This window comes from Eutrema salsugineum, unplaced genomic scaffold (genome assembly GCF_000478725.1).
Source record: "Eutrema salsugineum unplaced genomic scaffold, Eutsalg1_0 scaffold_9, whole genome shotgun sequence".
NCBI classification, from domain to species: Eukaryota; Viridiplantae; Streptophyta; class Magnoliopsida; order Brassicales; family Brassicaceae; genus Eutrema; species Eutrema salsugineum.
The window spans coordinates 1,466,261-1,488,887 of NW_006256342.1; the positions used below are offsets into that span (position 1 = coordinate 1,466,261).

General features: G+C 38.5%; 4 protein-coding genes across 7 annotated transcripts; 2 read left to right on the forward strand and 2 right to left on the reverse strand.

The window, feature by feature from the left end:
- The first annotated feature begins 596 nt into the window (after positions 1-596).
- LOC18009302 (histone-lysine N-methyltransferase ASHH2) lies at positions 597-9,988 on the forward strand. Of its 2 annotated transcripts, none has more exons than XM_006390040.2 (18): positions 597-805; positions 1,100-3,571; positions 3,706-3,910; positions 4,280-4,452; positions 4,545-4,624; positions 4,750-4,881; positions 4,958-5,074; positions 5,225-5,317; positions 5,915-5,992; positions 6,179-6,235; positions 6,441-7,164; positions 7,248-7,303; positions 7,495-7,574; positions 7,675-7,757; positions 7,847-7,926; positions 8,167-8,246; positions 8,646-8,691; positions 8,836-9,988. In XM_006390040.2, the coding sequence occupies exons 2-18, from the start codon at positions 1,111-1,113 to the stop codon at positions 9,742-9,744; spliced, it is 5,454 nt and encodes a 1,817-aa protein (XP_006390102.1). In that variant the 5' UTR covers positions 597-805; positions 1,100-1,110; the 3' UTR covers positions 9,745-9,988. The 2 variants fall into 2 exon arrangements, with proteins under 2 accessions (XP_006390102.1, XP_024009200.1); XM_024153432.1 differs by having other exon boundaries at positions 618-805; positions 1,097-3,571.
- On the reverse strand, positions 9,973-11,657 carry LOC18009392 (glutathione S-transferase TCHQD). Of its 2 annotated transcripts, none has more exons than XM_024153439.1 (3): positions 11,552-11,657; positions 10,829-11,066; positions 9,973-10,713 (listed from the first exon to the last, which is right to left on the reverse strand). In XM_024153439.1, the coding sequence occupies exons 2-3, from the start codon at positions 11,035-11,037 to the stop codon at positions 10,122-10,124; spliced, it is 801 nt and encodes a 266-aa protein (XP_024009207.1). In that variant the 5' UTR covers positions 11,038-11,066; positions 11,552-11,657; the 3' UTR covers positions 9,973-10,121. The 2 variants fall into 2 exon arrangements, with proteins under 2 accessions (XP_024009207.1, XP_006390103.1); XM_006390041.2 differs by having other exon boundaries at positions 11,481-11,634.
- A 3,669-nt stretch (positions 11,658-15,326) lies between these two features.
- LOC18009388 (probable receptor-like serine/threonine-protein kinase At5g57670) lies at positions 15,327-18,791 on the forward strand. The gene is made up of 10 exons (XM_006390042.2): positions 15,327-15,678; positions 15,792-15,889; positions 16,000-16,252; positions 16,349-17,050; positions 17,144-17,392; positions 17,482-17,645; positions 17,735-17,808; positions 17,879-18,026; positions 18,122-18,268; positions 18,354-18,791. The coding sequence occupies exons 1-10, from the start codon at positions 15,507-15,509 to the stop codon at positions 18,597-18,599; spliced, it is 2,253 nt and encodes a 750-aa protein (XP_006390104.1). The 5' UTR covers positions 15,327-15,506; the 3' UTR covers positions 18,600-18,791.
- Positions 18,735-22,291, reverse strand: LOC18009183. 2 transcript variants are annotated; one of them, XM_024158612.1, is made up of 6 exons: positions 21,805-22,291; positions 20,243-21,632; positions 19,908-20,133; positions 19,460-19,548; positions 19,139-19,257; positions 18,735-18,846 (listed from the first exon to the last, which is right to left on the reverse strand). In XM_024158612.1, the coding sequence occupies exons 2-5, from the start codon at positions 21,629-21,631 to the stop codon at positions 19,171-19,173; spliced, it is 1,791 nt and encodes a 596-aa protein (XP_024014380.1). In that variant the 5' UTR covers position 21,632; positions 21,805-22,291; the 3' UTR covers positions 18,735-18,846; positions 19,139-19,170. The 2 variants fall into 2 exon arrangements, with proteins under 2 accessions (XP_024014380.1, XP_024014417.1); XM_024158649.1 differs by lacking the exon at positions 18,735-18,846 and having other exon boundaries at positions 18,929-19,257; positions 21,805-21,873; positions 22,053-22,291.
- Between the last annotated feature and the right edge of the window lie 336 nt (positions 22,292-22,627).

Consider the following 22,627-nt stretch of genomic DNA (forward strand, 5'->3'; position numbering starts at 1 on the left):
TATGATTGCGAATAGGTGGGGCTTGGTAGACTGAAGATATTTGAGACTCTATGTAATAACGATTCACCATTTATCTAACTCTGATTATAGAAACGACTAAACGATATCAATCAGATATGCTAATTAAGAAAAAACATATGAAATGAAAATGATCTTACAATTTTGGGTCTTTATGGACCACCTCTGGGACCATGTCGAACACGGACACTCCCATAGATCTGAAATCTTTAAAGAAAAGATTGCCAAGGGATTTTTGAAAAAGCCGGTGAGAATTTCTCAATGGAAAGTTATTAACTTTTTTTTTTTCGTTACTGATGTTTTTGGTAATGATAAAACAAAAACCTAGGACTTTACCCAAAAAATAAGAATTTTACATATTTCTATTCCTTTGTCAACAAAATTTTCTTCCTTTTTTTTTTGTTGGGTCGTCGTCAAAAATTCATCTGAATCATTGATTGAGATTAAAATATAATCACCACAAAAAACAAGACAAAGCCCCCCCAATAACGACGCAAAGACCTGAGTCCAAAGCAAATTAACAACAATCAAAAAATAATAATTCGGAATCGCAGCATCGTTTGGGGATTACATAAAAAAAAAAAAAAAAAAGAGAGAAAAGGAAAAAAAGAAAAGAAAAGAAATCGGTATCTGACCGCCTCGCGTCGTCTCTTCCCTACTTCCGATTCCTTCATCTCTCTCTGCCATCGCAATCGTCTCCGCCTCTATCTCTCTAGGGTTTCCTCAGTTTTCTCGTTTTACCAGCTTGTGTTCGTTGGCATTCGCTTAATCGCTTCTGATTCATGAGGTTAGGGTTTCGTTTTTCCTTTTTTTTTTCAGGGTGTCGAATTTCTTTTATTTATTATCCTTGTGGCGTTTTTGATTAAGGGTAGAAATCAGGGTTTGGTTGTTGTTGTCATCAATGTTGATGATTGAGGCATCTATTGTATTGGGTTAAGCCTTTGGTTGACCTTCTCAACTTTTGATTTTTTTCTTCCCTGGAAGGTCTTCTCTAATCGATTTATGGATCAGCCTTCTTTGATGCATTTCTCATAAAACCTTGTTTTCTGATAATGCAATTTTTATTTTTGCTCGGAAGCAGGTAGCATTACGATGGATTGCAAGGAAAACGGTGTTAGTGGCCCTTCTGGGTGTGGCTCCTCTTCCGGCGATAAGAATGTTAACTCTCCGGGCTCAAGTCTTGCCATGGATTTCGATAAAAACTTCTCTGAGAAAGCGAATTCTGCTGGCCATGATATAAATTTAATCAGTAGTTTGGCGACTCCCCAGGCTGCATTAGTTTTAGACCCTACGATCGAGGGCCAGAGGGAGTGCTTTATAGAGGCTGAGCAAATGGGAGACGGAAACAGTATCAGTAAAGAAGATGCTGAAAAATCTGATGCCGGTTTACCTGTTTCTTGCATTGATAATGGCTGTCAGAAGCAGGGAATGGTTTCAGATGAATTTGAGCAAACTCAAGGATCAGTTCCTGATGCTGTTTTACTAGTAAATTGCAACAAGCAGGATGCTGGGAAAGAGAGCCAGGACACAGAATTATCCAGCGTACTTATTGTTTCTGGGAGCATGCAAGAGAAAGGAGTTCCTTTGACTAAAGAAGATGAAGGGTCTGCTGGCACAATATTATTGCCTATAGGGGTCAGTGAAACAGATACTGAATCGACTTTTGTAAATTATGCACCTGAACAGTTTGAGTCTTTGGAAACGGCAAAGAACATAAACAATGATGAAGTTGGAAGTGCTGGTATTAACCCCACCTTTGATTGTGGAGGTAAGGAAGGAAGAAAAGAACCATCGAGTGATCAAGATGCTGGTTCTTCTGATGATATATCTTTCATTCAGAGTTGTCCGATTCCAGATTCTGTATTGGATTCTGGAATTCTTAGCTGCAGCGCCACAGAGAATTATATGAAGTCTCCAAGCGAAATTGAAGGCAATATGCCCCTCGTGTTATCCCCTTCATTAGATTTCACAGAAATGTTAAGCAATAATGACGGTGGCCTAGGTTCATATGATCTTGACGACATCACAGACACAGAGACGATCAATCCAGATTTGAAGTTGGTACATGAGGATGACCTTCATACTGATCTTTCTGAGAAGAATGAAAATCTGCTAAGGAATCATGTTGGGGATTCATCAAGTGAACCTGCAGTGGCCGCTCCGAGCATGAATAATAATATGGCTGCTGATCTGAGAACTGAAAATTTCCATAAGATATCACCCATAGATGAAAAGAGCTTAGGTATGGAAGCCAACTCCCCTATTACTGACTCTTCTTTGATATGTGGTTCTCCTTTGAAATTTGGTAATGGAGCTCTTGAAGCTCGTAATTCTGAAAACGCAGTTGAGCCACTCAGAATAGTTGATGACAATGGCAGAATAGGCGGTGAAGTTGCTTCTGCATCTGGGACTGGTGAGTCTTCATCACGAAGGAGGACCCGAGATGGTAAACAGGGTAATATGTCACAGACCAGAAGGAGTGTTCCTCGTCAGAGAAAATCACCGAAAAAGAAACAATCAGAAAGAAAACTGGAATTAATTTTCAAGTGCTCAAAGCAGAAGAGGAGCTCTGTTTCAAAACCAGGCCGTTCATCTCAGTGGGGATTACCAAGTAGGACCGCTGAAATCTTCTTACAGAGCACTTATATTCCTTCTGATGGACCTCCACATCACGCACCACAGCAATCTCAGAGCAATCCTAAAAGTGGAGAGCATAATAGTTCTCATAACGGATATGTAGAAGGATCTAACAGGAATAGCCAAGCATCCAGTGGCCCTTGCCTTCGTTTGAAAGTTAAGTTTGGTAAATCAGGTGGCCAAAATCCTCTGAACATTACAGTCTCTAAGGTCAGTGGCAACTCTTTGCCTGCTAATGGTATTGTTAAGACGGGAACAGGTTTAGAGTTTCCAGGGCCAGCAAATGATGTCGAGGATAAACTCCGAACTGTAGAAACTATAGAGCATTTAGAAGAGAAAAGCAATCCTGTTGAGGAACTTTCGATGTCATCTGATTCTATTAGGGATGAAAAAAATATCCAAGACGCTGGGGGGATATGTAGGAAGCTGGGTGGTGATATTTTAGATGAGGACCCACACCTTTCCTCGAGTATATTGGTTGAAGAGTGCGAAAGGGCCACTGGAACCCGATCCCTGGACGCTGAAACTTCACCAGATTCAGAAGTTATTAACTCTGTACCTGATTCCATTGTCAGTATTGGGCTTAAAGGGGATTTGCATCATGGTTTTTTCAGCACTCCAGAAGATGTGGCCAACAAGAATAGAGGATTAGAAAAAGAAGATGAATTGCTTGCTTCAAGGTCTCCTGTGGAAAATGGTTCACATCTAATTCCCAGCGCAAAAAAAGGTAAACATCCTAAGTCAAAAGGTAATGGAACAAAAAAAGGGAAATCCAAGTTTTCCGAATCTGCCAAAGACAGGAGAAAAAATAAATCTCACGAGGGGTTAGAGCAACGCAAATTTATAAAGAGGAGTATTGGAAGGGGTGATAGTTATTATCATGAAGTAGGGAGAATAGAGTCTCACGAAACGACAGGTACGTCCTTTTCTATTAGCTTTAAGAATTGTTGTCCACTGTCTACACCCTTCTTGTTTCCCGAAAATATTGAGGTCACTATTTATGTTTACTTGAATAGCATCCAATGTACATTATGTGAATTCATGTTATAGGTTCTCTTCGAGACGTTGATATTGGACAAACCTGTGCTATTAATGGTACCAAATCATCAGATGTGATCCATGGGGAAGCGGTCCTGGATGTTGCTATTGAGGATAGCTCTTCCACAGAGAGTGCCTGGGTTCGATGTGATGATTGCTTCAAATGGCGACGAATACCTGCTTCTGTTGTAGAGTCAATTGACGAGAGCTCGAGATGGTATGTTGTTTGTACGTGTTTACATTGTCACATGGTCATAACTCTGGATGAATGTGATCAGTTTTTACTGGACATGCATATGTATTTGATCCATCAAGTTCACGGTGTTCCATGAGATTTCCTGGTTTAGCCTCATAAACTTAGTGAGTCCTCAACCGATTTTTTAATGGACATACTGCTTCCCAAGTAGTGCCACACACTGTTCTGGCTAAGTTTGCCATTGTGTCCCTCACGATGATAGATCCTCATTTTTGTAGATTATACTTTTCGTTACATGTTAAGTGGATGTTCTTATCAACAAGTTTCAGTGTGTTGTATGATAGTTATTCCTGTTGTGGGTTACTAATATGGATTTTATATTGTTGAAAGGATCTGTGGGAACAACTCAGATAAAGATTTCGCTCATTGCTCAATATCTCAAGAGATGTCAAATGAAGACATTAATGAAGAGTTGGGTATAGGACAAGATGAAGCAGATGCATATGACTGTGAGGCGGCTAAAAGAGGGAAAGACAAGGAACAAAAGAGCAAACGTTCGTCAGGTGCTTAGAGTTCAATATTGGTGAACAATTATCATATGTTGTTTCCTTGTACTGAATTCTTGATTGGGTTTATTTTGCCCGTAATTTGGCAGGTAACCGAAAGGCGTGCTTCAAAGCTATAAAAACAAACCAGTTTCTTCATCGTAACCGTAAATCTCAAACAATTGACGAGGTTAATTTTTTTTGTATTTTTTTTGTTTATTTGTTTGTTTTGTTAGCAATGCTTTAGTAGAAAATGTGCTTTGTCCTTTTCTACAGTTTCTCCTTAGTTATCATGTTTCCTTCTATTTTGGACAGATAATGGTTTGTCACTGTAAACCACCACCTGATGGTAGGCTGGGTTGTGGAGAAGAATGTCTCAATAGAATGCTTAACATTGAATGTCTTCACGGTACCTGCCCGGCTGGCGATTTGTGCTCAAATCAGCAGGTAAGATGTCTTGTTTGCTAGCAAAAGCGTTACATTCACAGTTAGTTTTCTTAATCTTTGGATCATATCTCTACAGTTTCAAAAACGGAAGTATGTTAAATTTGAGAGATTCCAATCTGGTAAGAAGGGTTATGGCCTGAGATTGCTCGAGGATGTACGCGAGGGACAATTCCTTATTGAATATGTTGGAGAGGTATGCTTGTGATGATCTTTTAACTTTTTGGAGGATGTTATCAGTTGTAGATGGGCTTTTGTCAGTCTCGAGTGTTTTCCGAGTGTTTTATTCTTACATGTGTTAGCCAATAGATGGAACTATCATATGAATCATCTCCTTTCATAACAGGTGCTTGATATGCAATCCTATGAGACTCGTCAGAAGGATTATGCTTCCATGGGTCAGAAACATTTCTATTTCATGACACTGAATGGGAATGAGGTAAACATCTTTCTTTCTAATAACTCAGCTGATTTTTTTCGTCATCTTTGACTGAAATGGTTTTTTGGGCTGTTTAGAGCTGGGTTGAGTTGTTGAATGTGTGATTGATAGTAAAATATATCGTTCCCTGAATGTGTCTCGTGTAGCATATTAGAGTAGTCAAGTTCCATCTGTGAACCTTTGTTGCTAGGGCAATATGCTTCCAGCTCTGGTTACTTTCTCTTTAGTCTCTTTTTTGATACACTTGCGCCAAAATAAAAATTTGTTAGATGTCGAGACTATCCCCTTCTCTTTGCATCTTCTTTCCTCTGACACTCGTCTGTATCTTTATCAGTATCACCATATTACGTAAGGTTAATAAAATGACTTTACTATTATATTGTAAACGCTCGTAAGGGGTTTGCACCTTCATTTAACTGGCATATGCATAGAGAGGTTACTTCTGTTGGTTATGCTTGTACTAATTGCATCCATTGACATATCATCTGCACTGGCTTGAAAGTCCTATCTCGTATTGCGCTTTTTATGCTTTCTTTTTGGAAGCTATGCCTCTGTGTTGCACCTTGCAATAACTTTATAAGTTTTTTGTGAATGCAGGTCATAGATGCTGGTGCAAAGGGAAATTTAGGGCGTTTCATTAACCATAGTTGTGAACCAAACTGTCGTACTGAAAAGGTGACTGTTAAACGTTCTTTACGGTATCATTCCTCATGGTTTGATTATCAATTCAGTGATAAAAATCGGAGTTAGGAACTTTCTTCTTGAGCTCATCTGCTTCTTTGTTTTTCGATAAGTTATTCCACTTCTTATGCTTTCTTATGTGTATGTTGTTCATTTGTTACTTCTTAAATGTCGTTGCAGTGGATGGTGAATGGTGAAATTTGCGTTGGAATATTCTCCATGCAAGACCTTAAGAAGGTAGGCTCTCTCGCACTTATGATTGTGGAAGGAAAACTGTCTTCTCTTCCTGGCTTTCTCATCAAACATTCTTTGGAAATCGAACACAGTATTAAAATGTTAACATAAATACAAACGCAAACGCCAAAAGCAATCAAGGTCTGATAATAGCAATATGTGTGATTTTCACTTCAGTAGTTACTTAATCTGTCTGGTCCGTTGCCAGGGTCAAGAGTTGACATTTGACTACAACTATGTGAGGGTTTTTGGTGCTGCTGCAAAAAAGTGCTATTGTGGATCATCACATTGCCGAGGTTATATTGGGGGAGATCCTTTGAACGGTGATGTGATTGTTCAAAGTGATTCAGATGAAGAGTATCCTGAACTTGTGATCCTAGATGATGATGAAAGTGGGGAAGGAATCGTAGATGTTACATCTAGGATCTTCATTGATGGTGCTGACGTGCAACTGCCACAGAACTCTACAAAGGTTAATGATTTCAAGGAGCTTGCTTCTGATAATTCCCAATCGCAGAGCTCAGTGTATGTAAAACTTCCAGAGAGAGAGGTTCTTCCATCTCTTCAATTAACTGAAGTTTCGAAGGAAACTTCGACGGACATGCCTGTTATTGCTGTCCGGCAGGAGGTTCATGTCGAAAAGAAGACTAAAAGCACATCTCTTACGTCGAGTTCTCTCAGCAGACTGCCCTCAGATGGTGCAAATGCTGATAAGACAGTAAAGGATGGCTCGGGTGAAGATAAAAAGATACTTCCACGACCCCGTCCTCGAATGAAAACTTCTCGTTCATCTGGGTCTAGTAAGCGGGACAAAGGAGGTCTTCCTACTGGTGTTAGTAAAGCACAGAGTATACCGGTCAGTAAGTTGCAGCAACAGCCCGTCAAATCTAAAGCATCAGAGGAAGTTTCTCCCAGCGGGCGTATTGAAACATGTATGGTACTAGTATTAGGCGTGAATTGTTAAGATACCATCATCGTTCGGTCATATTCGCTAATAACAACACTAATTTTGCAGTTGAAGGGAAACTGAATGAGTTACTCGATGCTGTGGGAGGGATAAGCAAGCGGAGGGTAAGTTGGGGTAGCATTACTCAAGTCGTAAAGTCTTTTTTCCACTTTCATTAGTTATGCTATAAGGTTAAAACATCATCCGGGATCATACATTTTCATCATTGCATGATTTTATACATTCTTAATATTTTCCCTCTATCGGGCAACAGCACCAGTGCAATCTAATGGTTTTCCTTTTCTTAAACAAACAGGATTCAGCCAAGGGCTACTTGAAACTTCTGCTTCTCACTGCTGCTTCCCGAGGCAATGCCAATAATGAAGGAATTCAAAGGTCTTCATCTGACCTACTTATCTTAGTTCCCATTTTTTAGATTTATTATACTCTGCATCTGATGGCTGAATTCCTGATGTTGTTTGTTAACCTATTTCAGCAATCGAGATCTTTCAATGATTCTTGATGCCCTTTTAAAGACAAAGTCACGAACGGTTTTAGTGGACGTAATCAACAAGAATGGTACTTGGCTACTTGCGTCCGTTTTTTTTCTTTTCCTTATGAATCTTTTTTCATCTTGTAAAGATGAAATAACCTTTAAATTCATCCAGGTCTGCAAATGTTACATAATATCATGAAACAATATCGGAGGGATTTTAAAAAGACCCCAATTCTCCGAAAACTTTTGAAGGTAGATTCCTTGTAACCTGCTGCTTCTGTTTATATATTGTTCAGAACACACTTAGCATTCGTTGATTAATGATTTATTCCCCCAAAGGCAGTTTTTCTTTCATCTTATGCAATGTGAAACATTCGTTAAATTGGTATAAGGCCTCTGGAAAAGTGAATACCAGAAAGTTTTGAGACTTTTCTAGCTGCGTTATTGAAATTCGAGCTTGCTTACCATTCAATATAACTGGTTTTGCTTCAGGTATTAGAGTATCTTGCTACAAGGGAAATTCTTGCACTAGAGCATATAATCAGAAGACCTCCTTGTGCAGGGATGGAAAGGTTGGTAATTTTAAATCAACGCTATGACGCTGTTGGTACTTTACGTTTGACTCAATATTCATATTCATATTGATTCTTATCCTGGATTGAGTGATAATTACCATCTCAAATAAAGAATCTAGTGTCAAGAGTACTATCGAGCCATTGAAATTTGAAGTATAACAACAGATTTACCTTTTAATTAATTTGATTTGTTTCAGTAATCGCATCATGTTTGTGTAAGCCGAAATTAGTTTTATGTCAGATTTTTAAGTTTAGACGGCTCTATGATTAAACTATAGTTTTTAGACGAACTTCTTGAAATTGCGAAAGCCGAAACTAGTGTGACTTGTCTTCAGCCAGCCTTGCTTTTAGACCTCTTAGGACACCGTATGACATTTCATGTTTATCTATGTGCAGCTTTAAGGACTCCATTCTAACACTCACCGAGCATGATGACAAACAGGTACCGGGCGTCCCATTTACTCTTATGGAATTGTATCGAATCTTGGACTTTTGATTTGTTTTAGTAATCCGCATTTCTGGACCTTGATCAGATTGAGTGGGTTTAGCTTCCAATTTCCAATCGTTTTCTTGTGTATGCCTGCAGGTTCATCAAATTGCACGGAACTTCCGAGACAGATGGATCCCTAAGCCTTTTAGGAAACCGTGGCGCATCGACAGGGAGGAGAGATCGGAATCTATAAGATCGCCTATCAACAGCAGATTCAGAGCATCTCAAGAACCTAGATATGATCATCATTCGCCAAGACCTGCAGAACCATATGCGTCTGTCATATCATCAAGGGCTGCAACTCCTGAAACAACTCCTGTATCTGAGGCAAGTTCAGAACCTAATTCCAGTAATCCCGAGACAAATGGACGCAAGCGTAAAAGCAGATGGGACCAGCCGTCTATGTCAAAGGAACATAGGACCATGACTGTCTCATCTCAACAAACAGATGTGACTAATGGTAATCAGGATGTCCAAGACGACCTTCCTCCCGGATTTTCATCACCCTGCATGGATGCGCCTGATGCAGTTACTGCACAGCCGCAACAAAAGTTCCTTTCTCGGTTACCAGTTTCCTACGGGATCCCGCTTAGCATCGTTCATCAATTTGGTTCACCTGGCAAAGAGGACCCGACTAGCTGGTCTGTTGCCCCTGGGATGCCCTTCTATCCATTCCCACCTCTACCGCCTGTTTCTCATGGTGAGTTTTTCGCTAAAAGAAACGGAGCAGTCTGTTCCTCATCCATGGGAAACCCGACTTGCTCTAATGAGATCTTACCGGCTACAACTGTGCCCAACCAGTCCTCGTGGAACATCCCAAGTGTTGCTGGGACTGACTCAACCGCTCCAAACCGGAAGAGAGAGTTTTCGTCTGATATAGGAACAAGTTACTTTCGGCAACAGAAACAGAACGTTCCTCCTTGGATGCGGAACAACGGGTGGGAAAAAACAGTAAACAGCCCTATACCTGGGAATCTAACTTTAGAGAGGAAGCTCAACAATTAAGTATTCTTAACTTTAGAGAAGTACAGTCCATGAAAGTTGAAAATGGAGACAATGCAGCTCTTGAGGAGAATTACAGTGATTGATTGGTTAATTTGGCTCATAGGAAAGTCCCCTTTTAGGGAATCTTGTGCTTTACTTTCCTTTTTTTAGTATATTCTAAATTCTTTTTTTTATGACCGAAAGCGAAAACCTTCTGCTATGAGTAAAAGTCACATTTCAATGTAAGTGCAATCACATTCTTTTATTCTCTTCTGCAAAGATATGTATACCCTGAAATATCTGCGTCGCTAATATTTTTCTCAACGCTTTACAAACAATGTTCCGTAAAATGAACATAGAAGGTGAAAAGAAAAGAACAAACCAAATCTTTGGACAATTCAATATTTCCTGAGCAAACTTCTGACTCTAACAAACATCCAAGTTTTTACAAGTGTTGCATATTTTCTCCAGCCATTGAAGTACCTTCCAATTACCTTCTTGTAGCTTGATCTACTTTTCACAACCACCCAATAACCAGCAAGATTTTTCCTGCTACTGATATACTCCTCTTCCAAATCCAACAGTGATAACCGAGCAAGCACTGGTACTAGCATCACATCAGCCATGCTAAACTCATTCCCTGCCACATACGTCGTCACTCCTAGCTTTGTTTCAACCTCATCTAGAAGCCTAAGCAAATGGTCTTTGCTTCTCGTTAAGGCCCCAGGGTCCTTTAGTTTGTCCTCTGTATCGTAAGCTTCCCTTAGCTTCCGATGGTAAGCACTAGCCAAGTCTGGAGACTCAGCCATCCGTGCAATCACAACCATCCTCAAGAACTTGGAAACATAGAGTCGACGTTTATCCGGTATGTGAGCAAGAGTGAAAAGCTTGGAGTCCCATTCCCTAATCTTCCGCATCCATTCAAGAACTTCTCTACCAAAAGTAGCATCTTCTATACCAGAGGAAACCTCAGCTATTCTCTCTAAGTACCTGCAAAAATCAGAGACCCCCGCAAAGGTCTTTATCACTTGTCCTCGTGTTTTCTCAACTAAACAAAGTATCACCAAAAGGGAGAGTATTACATAAACAACGGTTGGTAACATACTCTATGATCTCGATAGTGTCCAAAATGATGTGAGAACCATTCTTGAAAACGGGAAGTTTAGCGTTAGGATTCATCCTAAAGAAGGAAGAGTCCATGTGCTTGCCTGTAATGGGATTCACATGGTATGATGTGTAATCAATGCCTTTCTCTTCCAGAGCTAATCTCACTCTTTGACTGTCTAATGAGTAAGGATGATGATATAACTGCATAGCTTCAGACCAATTCCCACGAACTATTACTGTAAGATAAGAAACACATTCAAATCCAAAGCTATCATATTATACAAGGAGGAAGATTCCAATTACATTGGAGCCAGTGAGGTTCACATTTCAAAATACTAAAATAACTTAAATTCGAGCAACAAGTCCTCAATTGAGCAATATTTCCTCACATTAAATAGCACCAAATAGACAGTAAAGGAGGAGAAACTATAGACCTCAGGCCTAGAACTTGAAAAAAAAAAGAAAACAGGGATTCATATTACTATATTAGGGACTAAAAATGGTTTTGGGCAAGATATTGAAGGAATCGAATCCAACAGATGAGGGTAAGTTGAAACCACAAAGAACATAGGAGAACATCTTCAAGCAGAGGTTGAAGGAAACGAGGATAAGAACTGAATCCAAGTGGAGGAAAAAGAAAAAGACTTTACCCAACAAAGCAGAACACCTTGGAGAAGAAAGATGAACAAGAACTGAATCAAAGTGGAGGAAAAAGAAAAACCTTCGTAGCTTCTCGAATTGAGGATTCCTTTTAAAGTTTTGTCCTTTTCCTTTTCACCAGACTTTTTATGAAGGGGGAGACAAAATACAATACAGCTCAGATTTCCTCTGATTAAATTTCGGAAAGTGCGAGTATCTAATTCTCCACTGCTTACGTTTGATGTCACGTAGACGTGTAAATGTGTACTCGCTCTCACATGATGCCACGTGTATATATATCTTCTTGTCAACCCTCCGTCAAAGTCAATGGTTTTGGTCAGACACAGTCTCTCGAGGGTATATCTGTCTTTTTCATTCTTCTCTGCCAACCTCTTCTTTTTTTTTTTTTTTTTTCTATTTACATGCACCTGAATTATTGGTTCTATTATTGCATCCCAAATATTGCAAATACTGTATTATTGGTTCTTTCAATTCTTTGGTAATTTCTTTTATTCTTTATGTTTTAAAGATCCATGCTGACTTAGTGACTTTCTTGTGAAAAAAATTTCGATCACGTGGTCTAGCTCATTTCCATGTAGACTCTTTGATTTTCGATTTGGATGGTCGCCGAGACTAACCTGTTAGAATCCAAAAAAGGAAATTCTTCTGCTTGGGCCTAAAAGAGAGTGTCGAGATTTGAGAAAGAAAATATACTATTTAGTACAAAAATTCTGATTACGGCCCAGTTCTAGATGTAATTTGCAAGCCCACTTTGGCATAGCTATTACACAATACATCTTCTTCTTTTTTAATAAAATATACATCTTCGATTATCTAATCGAATGATCTCTGGTTCCCCTGGTAAAGTGTTCGAGTAAAATGGATATAAACAGAAACAGCAAATGAACTACTTCACAGATATCAGTTACAAAAAAAAAAAAAGACTATTAGAATATTAGATAGAAATATGAGAACGTATATGATATGTAGTAAATGATGTACATAATTCACGTGCATGGACCAAGTAGAACACCAACCTCTAAATAGAAGGGACAATTAATATAAGCATCGATTTGGTGACACGTACCTAGCCAAAATTATCACAAAGGTCCATTTCATCACAATCTATTGAATTTAAGAACTTTTATGATGTAACAACGTTTTTGTCTCTTCTCTTCTCATATTTCGCCTATAAAAAGAGTTAATGTAGGTAGAAGCATCTTAGTTCATATAGTAGGTCCAAAAATAATCATATACGGAAACCAAAAAAATTAAAAACGAGTTTTTCAAGACTTTCACCCACAAGTTAGAGAAACATCAACATCAACATCATGAATATTGCAGTTTTGTTCATATATCGTAGTCATTTGTGTTAATTACTAGTTGTTTTGTTCAGTGAAATAGTTGAATTTTATCTACAACGCATCGAGGTTTGTCAAATATATATGAACCACTCGTGTAGATGTTCAAAACAAAAGCAGTATTTACCTGTCGCGGTAATTTTGAATTAATGATCCATCAATCACACACGTGTTTTCTATCATTCAAGGGTATTGATTAAAGGAAATAATCAATGAAAGATAGGGTGCTCAAATTAAATATCAATTAATTAATATCGTTATGACTTATGATGAATTAAATTGGCCTTACTCTGACATCTTTAAATGACATGCTATATATATAAATTGTCATTATTTCATGACTGTATATATTATGGACATGATTCATGCTTCTTTGAAAAATCAATCAATTTGTTTTTTTGGTAAATTTCAAATATTCAACTAATCCAAATTTTGTTTTCAAAACTGAGCCAATTGTCAAAATATTTCCCAATATATGCTAAAAGATTGTCCCCAGCCGAAACTTTTCATGGAGTATTATAAAGAGATGTGGACTGTAATCATCATTTATGTTAGTACAATAGTACTAGTAATCAATTTAATAAACGGAGAACATCTAAAGTATTCGGCTCCCGAAAATCATGCGAATTATTCGGACACGAATTCTGGATTCGAAGTATTAATTACGAAATTACGACACAAGTCGCAATCAGTTAATACAAGAAAATGAAAGAGAATGATTGGGTTTAAGACTAATTAAAATTAAAGAGACGAGATATCTAAGTTCGAGTGGGGTTATCGTGGCAGAAAACAAAAAATAAAAGCCACCAACTGAGTAGTCTACGTTTCCTTGTCTTCTGGTTAATGTTTTTGACCTCTCAGTTTGTTGCCACTTTCATTTCTCATCATCAACTCTAATCACATTATGGACTAATAACCAAACAATACATTCATTTAATTTTGTTTTTATTCCATATATTGGTTTCAACTTTCATCTATATCAAAATGTATTTGAAAAAAAACGTCCCAGAGAATCAAACTATCAGTTTTCCGCAAAACCTCAATTTCGAATGACAAAACATAATATAAATTAACATGATTCTCTTCAAGACCTTTATGGTTCCATTTTTTTGTGGTGTAGACAAAAAAAACGTGAACAGTTAGTTAGAAATCAAATCCAAAACTAATAATACATTTCCTTAATCGTAAAGTCGAATCACATAAAAAAGAACCCCCTAGCAATAATCTTTTAATATAACCGTAGTTTGAATTTTATATTTGCCTCGCGATAGAGAGAGAAGAAAGAAAGAAGAAGGTAGGGACCATGACTCATGAGGTAGACGCTGACGCATGGCTTTCAGATTTAGTTGACGTGTCGTTTCTTGCTACTAAAACGGCAGGTATTCCGTTACTACCTCCGTCCATCATTTTCTCCACCACCAGAATAACTAACCTCTCTCTTCTTCGGCAATGATGAACACAAGTAACAAATCATTTAAGTGACGTTTAAAATAAATTAATCGGGCATGAGGAACGGCGTTAAGTGACGTTACTAATACTTTGACGCCGTCTTATCTAATTACGTAATTAATGTTGTGTACGTTACCTGAGGCGCCGGTAAGCATGGGAGGAAACGTTTTTCAGTTATGCTGACGTGGATCTATCTACTGACACGTGTAGGTTATATGGGTTGTTAGAGAGATCACATGACATGGGCGCTTTTCTTCTTTGGACCGGACATGTTTGAGCCACATAACGGGCTATTTTCCACCGACCCATCCTGCGAGAAGCAAAATTTATTTCCTTATTTAATTATTTTTTGGAGAATAGATTTACTATTTTACTTTTTTTTTTATTCACCCACATTCTCAGTCTCTTAATTCATTACGATATTTTTATGGTGGTGCAGCTATGTCAACTGATGGCCTATAACCATGGACAAATTAACTGCTAGTTTATGGTGCAGCTATGTCAACTGATAGCCTATAACCATGAACAAATATAAGTCAAAACAGTTTATCCAACAAAATAATTTCAAACAGAATTTTATCCTACCCGTAATCTTCTTTAAGAATTATCTTTCGCCATCTTTATCTTCAATTTTTATTTTTTATTATTTTGGTTTGTTTGCCGTTACTATTCTTAGGTGCATGATATATACCATATAATGTACCATACAATCGAAATTCCAACTGATGTACGTATTTGTTTTGGTCATCTCCAACTGATGTAAAGTATTTTGTTCGGCTTTTCAGATGAAAATAGGGACATTTATAAATTTTTTAAAATTACTAATAACATACAATGTTTCTATCATTGTGATTGAATGCAGTAAGACTATGTCAAAATTAGAAAACGACAGAAAACAAATTAATGATTAATAAAAAAAAATTGGGTGAATTACTGTCAAGTACTACTAGTAGGCTTAGAAAATCATTTTAAACATTATTAAAAAAATGGAAAAAAATAAATTCTAAGATGGCTGCTCTTCTCTTTCTTTCTGACGAGCATCAGAAGCAAAACCAAACCTGCGGTTAAAACTTAAGCCTCTGCAACTAGACAGAGAGAGAGAAAGGATCCTGTCTTTGTTTGGGTATAAAATCCTGACGATGTTCTTTTGTCTTTGGGAAGCACACGTCAGGCAAAAAGGGTACACTTGAAATATTGAGATAATCTCTGTGAGAGGAAACATCAGAGATGATAGAAAACGGCGGAGAGAAACGGATCTCCGTCGAGGAAGAAGGATGTGGCCGTACGATTCTTGTCGGCGTGAAGCTCGACGCGCCGAGCAGAGAGTTACTCACTTGGGCTTTGGTTAAAGTCGCTGAGCCTGGTGATACTGTGATCGCTCTTCATATTCTTGGAAATGGTACCATTTATTGGGTTTTTCAGGGTTTCTCCGACAAAAACAAGCTTTGATTTTTATTTTATATTAAACGTTTTTTGATACAAATGTTTCGATTTTTGTGTGTGTTTGTGTAGAGATTGTCGATCGAGCTGGGAACTCTTCGCTTCTCTCTCTGGTGAAAGCTTTCGACTCTGTTCTTGACGTTTATGAAGGTTTCTGCAATCTGAAGCAGGTAAAACTAAAACAAGATTAAAAAAGTGTGCAACTTTTCAATTTCGAAACTTCCTTTTGATCCGATGCATAAACAAAGAAATGTTGAATTTTTGTTGTCTCTCTTTATAGGTTGATCTGAAGCTGAAACTATGCCGTGGTTCCTCTGCTCGAAAGATTCTAGTTCGAGAAGCGAAATCATTCTGTGCATCGAAAGTTTTAGTAGGGATTTCAAAAAGCCACCACACGATTCGTTCATCAGCGTCCGTAGCTAAGTACTTAGCGAAGAAACTACCAAAGGATTGTTGGGTTCTTGCTGTAAACAACGGTAAAATCATGTTTCAAAAAGAAGGTTCTCCATCATCGATCACTAATCACTCTCAAGGTTTGACCTTTTTCTTTGAAAATTGAAAAAAGTTTCAGCTTTTTTTTTTTGTATCTGAATGATTGGTTCTAAATTGCGTTCTGAGTTGTGTCATAGGAAAGGAAGATGTTCGGAGGAACACTTTGTTGAATGTGCTTCAGAGATCTGTTACACTGAGTAAGACGACTACCAAAGTTGTTAGCCACTCCGAGGAGGTTTCCAAGGAAGAGGAGGATGATAAGAACCAATCATGTGGCCAGAATCTGCAGCAGGCCTTAGCAGCTGCTCGTTGGGAGAATTGCTCGGTTTGTGGTTCGGATTCTCTGTCTCCAAATGATACAACTACTCCTGGAAAGTTATTTGGAGCTTCAAATTTCGATAGGTGTGAAGATGATGAGTGCCACAAAGAGATGGAGATTGTGCCTGTGAAAGGTCTAGAGGAATCAGGCGGTTCTATAACTATGCTGGTTAGGAAATTGCCTGAGTCTAGACCAGGCTGGCCGTTGCTTCGTCGTGCTGTTACTTCGTTAGGACCATCCGTTACTACTCATAGGCCTTCTTCGAAGCAGATACCGGTAGCTCAATGGGCTTTGAAGCTTCCCTCGAGGAGCAGTAAGCAAATTGGTTTTGAATCATCTGACGATAGATTGTCAAGATTAAACGCAGTTGGTAGTAACTCTATCACCAAGATGTCTTCTCCTGACAATAGTCCAAGAAAACTCCCGGAGGAATTAGAGGGACTCTATGAGAGATTCTCTTCAACTTGCCGGTTTTTCAAGTACAAGGAACTTGTTTCAGTGACATCAGATTTCTCCGCTGGTTTGTTCTTATTCTCTCCTTTATATGGATGACATGTTATTAGTTTTGTCTAATCCTCATGCATTAGAACTAAGAAATCCAATGTGATTTCAGATAATTTCATCGGGAAAGGAGGCAGCAGCCGGGTTTTTAGAGGTTGTTTGTCCAATGGGAGAGAGGTTGCTGTGAAAATCCTCAAGCAAACCGAAGATGTCTTGAATGATTTTGTGGCTGAGATCGAGATTATCACAACACTACACCATAAGAACATCATATCCCTCTTAGGCTTTTGCTTTGAAGACAATAACCTACTACTTGTATACAATTATCTCTCGAGAGGAAGCCTTGAAGAGAACCTTCACGGTACTTGTTAGACAAGTCCTTGCCTTGTAAGCAACTCGAGAGTTTCTTTTATGAACATGGTTTTAACAGATGCTTGGTTGCAAATCCAGGAAACAGGAAAGATCTGCTTGCATTTCGTTGGAGCGAGAGATATAAAGTAGCTGTGGGAGTAGCCGAGGCCTTAGACTATCTGCATAACAGTGCTTCGCAACCCGTCATCCACAGAGATGTTAAGTCATCAAACATACTATTATCAGATGATTTTGAGCCACAGGTAAAACATAAATTCTATTGGTTTTTCATGTATCAAGTTTAAAAAACACGAGAATGCTAAAAAAGATAAGTAATCCTATTGGTTTCCAGCTTTCTGATTTTGGGCTTGCGAGGTGGGCGTCTATATCTCACATAATCTGCTCGGATGTCGCGGGAACCTTTGGGTATGGAAGATTCTAGGTTTCTTGCAAATTTTTGAAAGTGTTCTTGGCTAATCTTTGTTTCTTGTTGCAGCTACTTGGCTCCAGAGTACTTCATGTATGGTAAAGTTAATGATAAGGTAGATGTGTATGCATTCGGTGTAGTTTTACTCGAGCTTCTCTCTGGAAGAAAACCGATTAGCAGTGGATGTCCAAAGGGACAAGAGAGTCTTGTCATGTGGGTATGTGTCGCTCTACATACCCTTAAAACTCATCAAAACCATGTTTTTTCTCTGCTCTTGTTGAAACAAGTATGTATCTAATGGTTCATGTACAGGCCAAGCCAATTCTAGATGATGGAAAGTATTCTGAGTTATTAGACCCGAGTCTGCGGGATAACAATGGTGACCAAATGCAGAGGATGGCGTTAGCTGCTACTCTTTGTATTCGACGTAGCCCTCAAGCTAGACCAAAAATGAGCATTGTAAGTCATGTTTATTTTTTGTTTAAAATCTATTCAAATCATTAGCTCTATGTAGTTGTGTCTTAACGAATGTGGAATGATGCAGGTCTTAAAGCTACTCAAAGGCGATGAAGACACGGTCAAGTGGGCAATGCAGCAAGTGAGTAGTTCATCAGAAGAATCAGAGGTGCTTAAGGATGAGGAATGTCAAAGATCTAACTTGCAGTCACACCTTAACGTAGCGCTTCTTGATGTTGAAGATGACTCTATCTCAATGGGAAGCATCGAGCAAGGCGTCTCTGTTGAAGATTATCTAAAAGGCAGGACAAGCCGTTCTTCGAGCTTCGACTAAATGCCCTTTTTTAACTGAAACCATTCTTGTGTATATATATGTATGGACGGGTGGTGGATTTGTGGGGTTCTTTTTAGCCCTTGTTCCTCCCCGCTTTAGGGTTGTAATTGTAGATTTCAATTGTTGGGGGGTTTGTTTCGCTATTTTCATCTTCTTTCTTTTTTGGGGAAACATTATAGTTGTGGTTGTGAAACGAAAGAGAACACGTTATAAACGGAGCCAAAAAAATCTTGTAATTCGTCTTCCTCTGAAATAAAAAGCGAAATTGTGTTAGATAAAAACATGAGTGCAAAGGTAAGTTTTCTTGTATGAAAAACACTTGCGCGTCTTCTTCAGCAATGTTCTTTATACTCAATAGATAATCACATTAAAGATATCTGCAGCTCCCGACATGACATGAAGTCATAAACTACTACAAGTCTACTACTAATACTACCTAAAAGAAGCCTTGAGATAGCAAATACATATCTTGAAGAATCTCTTGTTTTGCTTCATATCCAATACACAATGATAATTGTAGAGTCTTGAGTTTCACTTACGTTGTACTCTTTAAGGGCTGTGCAGTGCTGCCCTACTTGATGCATACAATAACTTGGCATTCTCTCTCCACAAGTTTTTCATGCACCCAGGGTTTGAATGCACCTTCAAGAACTATGTTCTGCAAAAGAAGCAAACCATAAAAGACATTAATCCATGGTGCAAACGACCCTCACATTCCTTTTTTTTTGTTATATTCATAATAGTGCATTCACGGTTTTAGTGGTAACCAGGAGAGTTTCTTGACACCAATTCACACATACGACGACTTGAACATATTGTAGCCATAACATTAGTCCATGAAACAAAAAAAAAAACTGTACCTCGAGATAAAAGAAAAATCCGCGCAATAGGTTCAAAGCTCTAGGAAGATCCTTCCCATAACGACAATGACGAAACTTCTTGTTGAAATCTGCAGAATCAAACCAAAGTAAGCTCAATATGTTTGCAATCGGAGTATATATCCAGTGGAAAGCAAAGGTAAAACTGAAGGACATGGTGAAGATGATATAAAGGAAAGTATTATGAATTCAAATACATCATTCCTAGCAATAGTCATAGAGATAGCAGATCCCAACAAGTGTAAATATTCAACTAAAGATGTATGATCTGCATAAATGTAAGAATGCCTTCAACAAGCTTTCCTCTAGAAAGTTAAAGTGACCTGAATGATTCTCAAGCTAGCGGGTTTTATCTTGAGAATACAGTTCAGCAAGCCGCACTCAAAGCATTACACGCTTCCACAAGAACACGTTTAACAAGTTGATTTACCTGGATACTGTTCGAGATATGAAGGTCCCAACTGGTCCTCAACTTGATATTCGATCTCTTTTCCATCTCGTAATTGCCTAGTCCGGGTCAATTGCCTCTTGCGTGATGCCTCAGTACATCGTTGCAGAAACTCATTTTTATCATAAGGCTTTCTGAGAATTTCCAACAGCTTCTTGCTAAACGAAGAATTGAGTATATTGTCAGGTACAATACCATCTTCAAGATCCTTGGCAAACATTAGGACATAAGGCAAAATGTCAATAAACCAAAATTAGAAAGAATCAGAAAAGACAGGATTTGATAGAGAAGTGAGAGAGTGAAGGTAGTAGACATACTATCACTTTGCCGTCTTTGTTTGCCTGGAATGTGGAATCGCCTCCATCAGAAAATGGATAATTACTGATTGCAATAATATCAGGATCGGACAAAGAAACTTTATCTTTTTCAGGCTTCACTTTTCGATCCGGCTCAAAGATAGTAATGGAATTTCTTAGATATGATAAGAAATATTCATAGCTTTTATCATTTAAAGACCGGCTCTCTTCATCCTCCTTCTTGCGAGCTTTGAAGCTGTTAAGTAAGTTGTCTTTAACAAGTGGTCGTGAAGACTTTGATTTAACATTGGTCTTGGTCACATGGATCTTCCTTTCCCGCGAAGTCTCTCCTTTCTTTCGTTTGGTGTCTTTGGTGTTAAACACTGGGATAGTCCTTGAAATCGAGTTATGATCTGCTCTCCCAATTTTAGCCTTCACCCTCTTTGAAGCTATGAAAACCGACTGAGGCTTTTCATTTATCTCCTCATCCTCCTTTTTGCAGGCTTTAAAATTGATCTTAGTCACAGAACTCTTCCTTCCTCGTCGAGCATCCTCTTGCTTTCGTTGGGTTTTCTTGGTGTTCACCACTGGGATAGTTTTTACAGCCTTCACTCTCTTTGAAGCCCTCAAAACCGTCTGAGAATTTGCATTTCTCTTTGCGCTGCTCTCCTCATTCTCCTTCTTGCAGGCTTTGAAAATGTTGTTGGTCACATAACTCCTCCTTCCTTTGGTGCCTTTGAGATTACTTGTAGGCTTTGACTCGATTTTCTTCTTCTTGATGACAGAACTCTTTCTTCTTCCCCTTCGACCGTCTTCTTTCATTTGTTTGGTGTCTTTAACATCACTTGTAGGCTCTAATTTGATAGTGTTCTTGGTCAAAGCAGCCTTCCTTCCCTGTCGAGCATCCCCTTTCTTTTGTTTGGTTTCTTCGACAGTCCTCGAAATCGACTTATGATCTGCTTCACCATTCTCAGTCTTCAACTTCTTTGAAAAACTGGAAATCAAAGGAGACCTTGCTCTACGCTTCCCAACTTTGACTGCTCTGCCTTCACTCCTATCAGTTGCTTCATCATCAACGTTGTACATAAGACGCATTGGAGAAGTGTCCATCTCAAGCAAAGATGGGAGGGTTAACGTATAGCTTGCCAAGTACTTCTTATATTCCACATCACATTCCAAACCGGAATCGGGATCGGAATCATCAGCTAAAACCATCGACATACTAAAGGTTGTGTTGGTTTCAACATTTTCAGCAGAAGTATTAAGTGGCTTGCATGATGCACTCACTTCACCGCAACAAAGAGCCAGCATCCCACCACCAACTTCATCTGTGTCTGAATCTGAATCAATCTCAATTATTTCCTTCTTCACATTTGTCGTACCGACCTTAGAGCTTGTCGGTTTCCTCATCCTGAAACAAACATTGACGCAAAAAAAAAAAAAAAAAAATTGAAATTGATTGGAATCAACGTGAAAACAACTTGAATCGAGGCATGTTTGACCATGTAAAAATGAATTCTTTGACATTCGACGCCCAATTACACAGCATTGACCCAACAAAAAATGAAAAATTCATAACGAACCTTCAGTTTAGAATCTCGTGGTCCGCTGTCCGAAGCGATAGTTATCGGTAATGTTTCTACCGTCGACAGCTGGAAACAAACAGCCCCAGGAAATTATTCCCAAGAAAACTACAAAAATGGCAACTTTTATGGAAGCAACGTTGAAATCTCAGCACAATTTCATCTCTTTCTAATTAAAGGACAAATCAAAACATGGATAATGCTTAAAATCGAAAAAAAAATGGTGGAATTGAGCTCAAACAACAAACCCTAGAAGTAAAATCTCATAGAGAGACGAGAAAATTAAACGGAGGATTCGAGTTGATGATCTGTAAAAGAGAGTACTGTTTCTCAGCAAAAAAACGGAAACTTAAAGCTAAGTTAACAAAACGGATCAAGATGGATTTGACGGGTTCGTATGAGAGGATTTGGTGCTTTGGACCGTATGAGTAAACCTCAGTCACAGTAGGTCCTAATTAGGTAGGTACAGTAAACCATAGTTCGAAAACCAGAGCCGTTTCCTTCCGTCACCTAATAATCGCTGCTCTTTTATAAAATAAATAAAAAGAATTTCGACTTCTTCAAAGTACTCAAAATGGGCCACAGTGAAATCATATAATAAAGCCCAGTAAGATTATATATTTATAGCTCTTCTTGTATCACATTTGACTCCTATTTAGATCCCTCATCCCTTCATAAGAAAACAAATCATGAATTAATGACAATTTTGGTCAAGTACTAACTATGTTGTATTTTATTCCTAGTAAAATTCGTTAATTGCCAATTTACGTTAGGATTCTACATACGACTTTAGATGTATTGGGACGAATGCACTATTGGTAAG

Coding starts and splice junctions, on each gene's coding strand:
- LOC18009302 (XM_006390040.2), top strand. CDS start 1,111: ATGGATTGCAAGGAAAACGGTGTTAGTGGCCCTTCTGGGTGTGGCTCC. Junction 4,453..4,544: donor AAAGAGCAAACGTTCGTCAG/GTGCTTAGAGTT, acceptor GTAATTTGGCAG/GTAACCGAAAGGCGTGCTTC. Junction 8,692..8,835: donor CCGAGCATGATGACAAACAG/GTACCGGGCGTC, acceptor GTATGCCTGCAG/GTTCATCAAATTGCACGGAA.
- LOC18009392 (XM_024153439.1), bottom strand. CDS start 11,037: ATGCAGTTATATCATCATCCTTACTCATTAGACAGTCAAAGAGTGAGA. Junction 10,714..10,828: donor GACACTATCGAGATCATAGA/GTATGTTACCAA, acceptor TGATTTTTGCAG/GTACTTAGAGAGAATAGCTG.
- LOC18009388 (XM_006390042.2), top strand. CDS start 15,507: ATGATAGAAAACGGCGGAGAGAAACGGATCTCCGTCGAGGAAGAAGGA. Junction 15,679..15,791: donor TCTTCATATTCTTGGAAATG/GTACCATTTATT, acceptor GTGTTTGTGTAG/AGATTGTCGATCGAGCTGGG. Junction 17,809..17,878: donor GATGTCGCGGGAACCTTTGG/GTATGGAAGATT, acceptor TTCTTGTTGCAG/CTACTTGGCTCCAGAGTACT.
- LOC18009183 (XM_024158612.1), bottom strand. CDS start 21,631: ATGAGGAAACCGACAAGCTCTAAGGTCGGTACGACAAATGTGAAGAAG. Junction 20,134..20,242: donor ACAAAGACGGCAAAGTGATA/GTATGTCTACTA, acceptor ATGTTTGCCAAG/GATCTTGAAGATGGTATTGT. Junction 19,549..19,907: donor ATATCTCGAACAGTATCCAG/GTAAATCAACTT, acceptor TTGATTCTGCAG/ATTTCAACAAGAAGTTTCGT.